General features: G+C 36.7%; 1 protein-coding gene across 3 annotated transcripts; it reads left to right on the top strand.

The window, feature by feature from the left end:
* Nucleotides 1-2,435: 2,435 nt before the first annotated feature.
* Nucleotides 2,436-6,014, top strand: klf1 (Kruppel-like factor 1 (erythroid)). Of its 3 annotated transcripts, XM_048200380.1 has the most exons (4): nucleotides 2,437-2,720; nucleotides 3,036-3,921; nucleotides 4,752-4,974; nucleotides 5,830-6,014. In XM_048200380.1, the coding sequence occupies exons 1-3, from the start codon at nucleotides 2,655-2,657 to the stop codon at nucleotides 4,925-4,927; spliced, it is 1,128 nt and encodes a 375-aa protein (XP_048056337.1). In that variant the 5' UTR covers nucleotides 2,437-2,654; the 3' UTR covers nucleotides 4,928-4,974; nucleotides 5,830-6,014. The 3 variants fall into 3 exon arrangements, with proteins under 3 accessions (XP_048056338.1, XP_048056337.1, XP_048056335.1); XM_048200381.1 differs by lacking the exon at nucleotides 5,830-6,014 and having other exon boundaries at nucleotides 2,436-2,720; nucleotides 2,984-3,921; nucleotides 4,752-5,144; XM_048200378.1 differs by lacking the exon at nucleotides 5,830-6,014 and having other exon boundaries at nucleotides 4,752-5,144.
* Nucleotides 6,015-9,153: the final 3,139 nt, after the last annotated feature.

Genomic DNA, 9,153 nt, shown 5'->3' on the forward strand with positions numbered 1-9,153 from the left:
AACTCCCCTAGAGTTAAACAATTGAGTTTTACCGTTTTCGAATCCATTCAGACCCTGAGATCGGCTGAACGAATTCGAAAACGGTAAAACTCAACTATTTAACTCTAGGTGAGTTGGAAAATGAGCCTATTTTCAAAATAAGTGGAGTGTTCCTTTAACATGATGGCACATGCTAGTCAATGAATTGAATCAACTCCACAGCAAATACATAAATTTATCCACTAACCATTCAGAAACATCCAGTTGCATTCTAAAAGTTGTAACTTCTTCCTGAGTCTCTCCATCAGTGTCCGACTGCTGTTTGAACAATGTAAGTCTGAACACCGTTACTGACAATCCTCATTTTGGCTGCGTGAGATTCTCCAGCTTTGTTGTTGTTGAGCAACCGAAGCGTGTGCTGTTAAAGCTCCACCCTCTTCTGGAAAGGGGGACGGGAGAAGCTGCTCATTTGCATTTAAAGGGACACACACAAAAGCACCATGGTTTTGCTCACACCCAAATAGGGGCAAATTTAACAAGCAATTAATAAATGATCTGTGGGGTATTTTGAGCTGAAACTTCACAGACACATTCTGAGGACACCAGAGACTTATATTACATCTTGTAAAGGGGGCATTATAGGTCCCCTTTAAACCATCTCATAAATGACCTTTGACCGTGAAATAATATCTTTTTGTCACATCAAGCAATTCATATGAAAATTTCACAATCAACAAGTACTTTTATCTTTCATAATAACCCTCTTGATTACATTTATAGGCTATTTCTAAAATGTGAATTTGTTTGCCACAATAATAAGGCAATGATCTGATCACTCAACACATGACACACAACCCAGTGATACTCTAAAAATAATCAGTCATTTAGCCTTGTGGTTAAATGCACAAACAGAAAGCAAAATGCAAGCAGAGGATGTTGTGATCACTTGTGTAAGAATATACTATATGCAGTTATCCTGAAACTACTTTTAGAGAAATTACGTTTATGAAAATCCCGCTGAAAAATTTCTAAAATATCACCCAGCTATATATACTGTTCCAGAGAAAGGTTTGTAAAAATCTACATATTATTTATTATTTGTATAGTCCTCATTTTAGAATAACAGTAAAGTCATGAAAAACCATGAAATAACACAAATGGAAGTATTTTCATAGTGATCAAAATATGTTAATAAAACCAAAACTCTCTTATACTTTAGCTTCCACAAAGTAGCCACTCTTGCTCAGATCACAGCTGTGCAAACTGTAGGAATTCTCTCAACCAGCTTTATGAGATACCACCTGTGAAGATGTCTTTTTTTGAGTAATAAATTAGGCTAAACACATGCCTGCAATCAGGTAGATATTAACCAAAGGACATTTTTGCTATATTCTGTCTGATTCTTTCACAAAGGCTGTGCTCCAGTTCATCTTGCAGACTCAAGATGAGTCAACAGACCAACAGAGTCGGATTTCAAGACCTTACTGACATTACTGATCTGCTTGTGTTTACTTAGCCACTCATTTGAGCGACCTTACCCTGTTTGATTGTTCTCACAAGCAAAAAACTGCGTAGGAAAATGATGTATTCCCATTCAAATGAGTCAGTGCAGTTGCTTTCAACAAAGGCAACTCAGCAGCGAGGTTTGACGTTGTAAATGTGTGTATGTGCTGTTATCTATGGCGAAAGAGGCATCAGAGGGACCCAGAGCTCTATTATCTCACACAGGACAGGAGGCCTCTCATCAGCCTAAGCACACTGATAACTGCTCTCCAGAACATAATCACCTACTGAACACCGGCCTTCTGAGAATTGCACACTCGTACAGACACTGAACGGAGTTTATGTGTGCCGTGTGTTTCAGGAGAGATGTATCGCATGAAATTCTGAGAGTAAATGTAGACATTGTATATTTCACTGTCTGCAAACAATGTTCTACTTATCTTAGCTTTCAACGTCAGCATATATAGTAGTTTACACTACTTTCTTATACTATTTTGAGCATTCAATAACATTGAATTTTTTACAATACTAATTATCATTACTTGAAATTATTTTTTATTTCTATTTAATTTAATTCCTTTTATTTTATTTTAAATATTATTTTACATGTTTTAAATTTTAGTTAATGATCATTATTAGCTGATTAAACTACTGTATGTATAATATATTATTAACAACTGCATTATTACTATTTCTTTCATTTAAGTTTAAAAGGCCCTCAGAAACAGTCAACAGCCATAGCAGGGATATTTTTGTATTAACATGTATTTTACAAATGGTTAATTAAATAGGCAATAAGATAAAATAATATGTTGTTTAGTTTATTGGCCACATTGCTTCATTCTGTTAATTTAGTTGAGTTTAACTTACTAAATTGCTATGCACTTTCAAAATTCTAGGCTCAAATTTGAACTCCACCCACAATCACAACTGTCAGGGGTCTTAAACGTAAGTTTATCACTGATAGAGGGAAAAAGAGAGGGGGAAAGAAAGAAGGGGAAAGAGACAGCAGCATTAATGCCACTGTGAACTTTATTTTTTGTAAATATCTTTTGAATTTAACACTAAGTTCTGGGTTCCTTCCCTTTGTTCTTCCCGTATATTTTAGCCTCTTTTGGCGACATTAGAAAATTATTTCTGTATCTAATAAATGCTGTAAGGGCACCAAACGGATGGCTGTGACTCAAGCCGTATTGCCTTCGTTTTCAAACTTCTGCAACGCCTCTGAAAACATGAAGGTATGTTTGTTATCTCACATTTTATCTTGAACAAACTTGGATAAATTACTGCTTTTTTAAGGTTATCATAACTGTAATTGTTCATTTTGATACAGTGACTTTGATCTTATGAATTCATTTTCCATTATGACAGATGACTAGTTTTATACTAAGCACGAGTGTATAATATAAAAATGCAACTAAAACCCTACTCGCATCTCCAATACATCACCTAAAAGAGATCTTTTTTTTTTTACATATCTGATTGCACAATTGAAAAATAGTTCATCAATAAATGTAAATCAATCAATTTTATAATATCTGATGACTCTGAAGGCTTGGAAGTTTGAAAAAGGCTGTTTGGATCTGGACTGCAAGGATCTACACCAAAGCAACAGCAACTACAAACCTTCACAGTTTCTGACAGATGAAGACCATGATGATAGTGAGGGATGCTGGGATATGGAGTTCCTGCTGTCTGACTGGGGCAGTGCATCACCTGAACGGTCCAACTCTCAAAACTACACTCCCCAACGGCCAGCGCTGCAGGACCAGGTTCACAATCCTGATCTTTACCAGGTCCAAGAGTTGAATGGACCGAGGGACCAGACAAGATCAAATAGACACCAAGTGTCTGTTACAAGTTCACTGGCTGAGCTGCTTCCTCATGAAGCAACTTTAAGTTCCTCACTGCCTGACATCTTTAACGGAGGATATTTGGAACAGCAGCAGCAAACGGGGAAATCATTCTCACAACCAGAAATCCCCCATCAGTTTAGTAGTTTCCCTGTTGCTAATGACTTGGACAGAGAAAATGAGAGAAACAGCATGGGGAAGATGAAGTCGTGGGATTTTGGACACTACCCTCAGCCTGCACCTCTGATACCCTTCACCGACTCCAAATTTGTCCAAGCGTCTGGGATCGCTATGGACGCACTGGTCTTTCCTCCACACCATCACTATAACTTCATCCAAAACTACTCACACCCGAGACTCTACCAACAACAAGTGAACTACGTCCACAGGCAGCCAAGCAACCACTATCTGTCCACACAGACCATGGTGCCTGACTCCACAGTGCCACCTGCAGGTCTGGAGGGGAAGCGCATTCGGAGAGGGGTGGTGAAGAGGAAAGCCACGGTACACAGTTGTGAATACCCAGGCTGCAATAAGACTTACACCAAGAGCTCTCATCTCAAAGCACACCTCCGTACACACACAGGTAATCTGAAAAGCACCATTATGTCCATGTTTAAGGCCTTAACATTATAGAATGGCATGTTTTTAACTACAAATCTGCAACAACAAATCCTACAATAAATTAATTTTTAGTAGAAAATAGCCTTGCTTGCATCTCCAGACTTTCGATTATGGCTTCACTACAGGTAATTCTAGCCATTTTAATATTATTTATATGTTAATATGATATGTAGGTATAGGCTGTAGGTTGGTTCTATATGTAGCTTTAACTTAGGCTGTTTCAGTTTTAGTAATTTTAGTACCTTAGTTAGTTGCCAAGGCAAGTATTTTGTATTTCTAATTTTAAAAGAGTATATATATTTTTTTTTATTTAATTTCCACTTTATTTCAATTAATGAAAACCATGTTTGAGCTTTAGTTCAACAATAACAACACTGGCTCTCATTGGCTTCCATTCAAACGCCTGCAAACCATAGAGTGTGACATCATATCCTGTTGCCGATATTCATTGTGTTGTCTGAATTTATTTCATATGCTCAAAGCCTATAGTTTGACTTCACCTTTAGAGAAAAAGACCATCTGCCTGACTTATAAAGCATCCAATTACAGCCTTTCAGGGGCGGAGTTTTCTGTAGTAGATTATACCACTACAGACCATTATGTAAAAAATTTAATTAAATTGCAGCCTCTGCAAATGATTGCACAGAATGCACTGAAAATGTGTACAGACACTGTGAACAGAATTTCACAGACAAAAAAACAAAGCAAAATATAAAGAATATGTAAACTGTGTAGAAATGCAGCCCATTTCTTTACTTTCTTACATTACTTTACCTTCCTTTATGTCCTCAGGTGAAAAACCCTACCACTGCACATGGGATGGTTGCGGGTGGAAGTTCGCCCGTTCGGATGAGCTGACAAGACACTTCCGAAAACACACGGGACAGAAGCCATATGAGTGTATGCTGTGCCACAGAGCCTTCAGTCGGTCCGACCACCTGGCATTACACATGAAGAGACACGTGTGAGGGCAAACACAAACGAAACAGAAAAATACAAATGCGTACACACAGAGGTTAGTCCATGAGGGCATTTGAGAGGACCTGTGTTCAGCTTTGTATACATAAAAGTATATTAGCACTATTACATGACCACACAACTGACATGTACATACTGTTCATTAAGTGATAAAGGAGATGAGTTGGTGATTTTTTTTTTTTTTTTTTTTTTCAAATTAAACCGTAATAATAAGCAGATTTTACACTGAAATCCAGAGCTCCAAATTTGTAATTACTTACAGTAAAAACATCAGACTTATTTCCAATCTGGACCCTTTAGCTAAACTGTATGAATTGGGAAACTGTAAAGAATCTATTGAAATCCACCCATCAAAAATGGATTACTGTGAAAAGGGAAATAAAAAGCAAAACATTTTTCAGAAAGTAAAATAGTTAACTGGCAGGACATTGTTGTAATGTTCCATAAAGGAAATTCCTGACAAATATGAAGTGGAATTAGTTCATGTACATAAATATGCAGAAATGTATGTAGCTTAAAGTGTGATTTTAACAGAAAATTATATATATATAAAAAAAATGTTGCTGTTCAGCTGTGAGCATTGTATTATTTTATAATTTTGATTTACTATTTACATCTAATTTATTGTCTGTTATCCTAGTGTGGAAGTTCTGTGGCATTTTAAATGTTACCAAAAGTCATAAAAGTCTTCATGTGTAATGGTAATATCGCTATTTATATAACAAAATACCATAAAGACAAAAACAAATATATTTTGCTTTTTATAATAATGTTAATGTTTTTGTGAAGCATTTAGTGTTTTATTGAATATATAATCTAATTATTTGATCTTATTCAATAATAAAGCAACTGCAATTCTGTCCTTTCTGTATGTGTCATTTCCAACCAACAGATGGCATGGCGTCCGTGCAGATACTGCTCCAGTGCACTGGATAAATGTGAATCAAAAAGTATATACATATTCATAATTAATCTATATATTTACAAAACACACACATAAAGACCCACAGTTACCACAAGCACCTCAAACCATGCACATTATAAACACATAAACAAGGAGATCTGTTGGCCATAGTAAGGCTACAGTTGGTTTACGATGTTAAACCTGTTTGGGGGGGGGGGGGGGGGTACGACTGAGATTAAGTAGCCTGGGATTAGCCCGGGTTATGTTTTGAGCGTCAGACACACGTCACACATATGTCATCATTAGAGGGCATCTGAGGACACAATGCATTGTGGGGCTGCATTGTGTTATACCTGTTTGAGCGGCAAAGCAGGAATAAGCTAGAAGGCAGCAGACTGTTACCAAATAACAATTTAGCAGAGCTAATTAGAATATATTCCTGGGCAGAAAATTAAAGATTGATGGGATTTTTTTAAACACTGCTTGTTTGTCAATGAAAATATGTCTTTAATAAATTATACTTTGAGGACAAATTGCAATTCATTCCCAGTAGTAAACAATTTTCAAGACATCTCAGTACATTCTCAATTAGAAATACATCTACTGTCTACGTCTACTCTCAGTTAGTATGTTCTCATGTTATTCCAGTGGCATTGTTAACCAGTGGTGGAGGTAAGAGATTAGGTAAGTAATGCGAGTTATGTAATCAGTTTACTCTTTTACTAGTAAAGTAATTGGTAACGCATTACTTTTAAATTTACAACAAAAAGTTACTTTTTAAAATTAGTAACATAAGTTACTTTTTTCCCATTTATTGACTGATACCTTTCCTTTCCCCATGTTGAGAGAAATCAGAAGTGTAGGTGTTGTGTGTGCTGTGTGAACATGACGCTTATTGTAGCTCTACATGTGAGCAGGCATTTTCTCATCTCACTTGCACAAAAACAGATTTATTATTCTCAAAATGAATAAAAGCAGTGAAATGCAAACTCAGAATTTAACGGAAACCTGCAATAATTAACAAAATTACACAAATATACTTTATGTATTTAATATCACTTTATTAACCAGTGTCTTTGCTGCTGACCTTTGATGATCCAAATATGCAAAAATTATTTTAGTTAAACATCACATTTGTGATTTTTCACATTTTTTTTTTTTTATTGCTAAAGAGTGTTGAACTTTCCCATTCTTCTGCGATCCAGAATGACAGCACAGAAGAAGTGATCGGGCAGACCAAAGCGTAAGTCGTAGAGAGTTGCAACTTTGAGGGCTGGTAGTACTCACACCATCTACAACATCACCAAGGCTCGTCCAAATTGGCCTGATGGAGGCGCCGCTACAGTCGTCAAAAGTACGAAATGCCTCATAATGCCTAAACAGTTCGAATTTTCAGGTATTTTGGACCTTTAGAAAAACCTTCTTGTGCGAACTAGTCCTACGTTTTTGACCCGATCGGAACCAAACCAGTGCAGCAAGATACTCTGGAGTCTGATTGTCAATAGTTATCAAAAAAAGTTGAAATTCCATTTCACGGTCCCTAAGGGCTGCCAAAACGTTGGGTGTAGCCACTTTTACTAAAATGGCTATAACTCATGAATGGAATGAGATATTGTCACCAAAATCAGCACACCTATATAAGAGCTCATTCTGTGGTCGTGTCAAAAAGAACGCAGCGACTGACCACTTGGTGGTGATATAACAGGAAAAAAACAGGAAAAAGGCTATAACTACTCCACCGTTAGTCCGATCGATTTGAAAATTGGCATGCGGTGTCTTCATCCGAGAGGCCATGACTGTCTATGAGGACGCTGACACATCTCAAAAAACATCCACCATCGGCCACTGAAGTTTGAGCAGCTATCAGACAAGGTTAACGGAGGCCTATCGGAACGAAACTCGCTGGGCCTGTTTGATTGCACGATTGATTGACTCCCACGACTTTTGTACCATGGTAAAACTCCTCATTCTGAGCAACTTTGCCTCTAGGACCACCACTGTCCATCGAATCGTTCTTTAAATATTAGAGATTATTTCAAAAACCAAACTTTGCTGAACTAGTCCTAGGTTTTTGTCTCAACCTCGATTAAACCACTGCGGCACAAATCTCGGGACTCTCTAGATCAATAGTTATCAAAAAAATTTTGAACTTTGGCCTTTGGATAGCTATAGCAATGTCATTTTAAAAGTCTAACCAAAAGCCTATCATTCCTAAATGAAAAACACAAAACTTTGCATCATTACGTGAGCACATGCGGCACGTGATTCTAAAGAAGCAGATCGGACCATAGGTGGGGCTATAACTGTTAAAAAGGTTTAAAATTATATTTTCCCATGGTAAATAGCCTGTATTGGCTGTAAATGTTTTTTTCCTTCTATGATATGGTTGCATGCTTGCTAAATAAAGTAAAATATAATATTTACTTTTTTTTTTTTTGTTTTTTTTTTTGCTATTAAAACCAAGCAAGCAAGCCCAGCCCAGATGAGAAAACAAAACACAGACACAAAAGTAATGTAACATATTACTCATCATAAAAAGTAAGTACCACAATTAGTTACATTTTTAGGGACTAACACAATATTGTAATGGATTTTACTTTTAAAAGTAACTTTCCCCAACACTGTTGTTAACCACTGATACCACTTTGTAATGGTAGAAATAGAATTAACATCTTGTCCTCAGCTCTGAGGCATATTCAAAATTTTAATATGAGTAATATGGTTTGACATTGCTGTGTCTAATAAGATCACTGTGAAGAAAATTATGCTGTTAAACAAGGATCAGCGACCCGTAGTGAAAGACAGGGAGGAAGCAGGGAGGCAGGAAGTATAAGGTCACTCTACAGCCTTTGCATAACAGCTCATCTAATGCAACACAACAGCACTTAAGTCAGCATGAAACGGAAGTTGCGATAGTCTTTTCTTTTCTTTTGTGACGTTTGAGTGAAACAGCTAAATTCCATAAAAAATATGAATTGTCAATTTTGATTTCATGGTGATTTTAGGAGAAAGTTCATCAAAATATTTTGTCATCATTTATTCACTCCATGTTATTCCAACCCCACATTATTTTACCTTCCTCTGGTATCAGACAGATCTGTTGACAATGAACTGGAGTCTTTGGCATACTGGTTAATTAACTTGGCTTGCATGTCCAGAGCCAAGGCTTGTAATACAGTGTTTCAAAAATGAGGGGGAAAAAAATAAATAAAAGCACAACCCTCTTATTATTTATTTGTGCATATTGATCAGACTGAGCTGAGTTTACTTGCAGGCTTATACAATATGCACGATCAACTGAGGGTGATGAGT

The sequence above is a fragment of the Megalobrama amblycephala genome, linkage group LG8 (genome assembly GCF_018812025.1).
Source record: "Megalobrama amblycephala isolate DHTTF-2021 linkage group LG8, ASM1881202v1, whole genome shotgun sequence".
Lineage (NCBI taxonomy): Eukaryota > Metazoa > Chordata > Actinopteri > Cypriniformes > Xenocyprididae > Megalobrama > Megalobrama amblycephala.

Bases quoted from the DNA above. Each gene is read 5' to 3' on its own strand.
- klf1 (XM_048200380.1), top strand. From the start codon at position 2,655: ATGGCTGTGACTCAAGCCGTATTGCCTTCGTTTTCAAACTTCTGCAAC. The intron at 2,721-3,035 runs GTATGTTTGTTA...ATGACTCTGAAG, and splicing joins ACGCCTCTGAAAACATGAAG to GCTTGGAAGTTTGAAAAAGG. The intron at 3,922-4,751 runs GTAATCTGAAAA...TTATGTCCTCAG, and splicing joins ACACCTCCGTACACACACAG to GTGAAAAACCCTACCACTGC.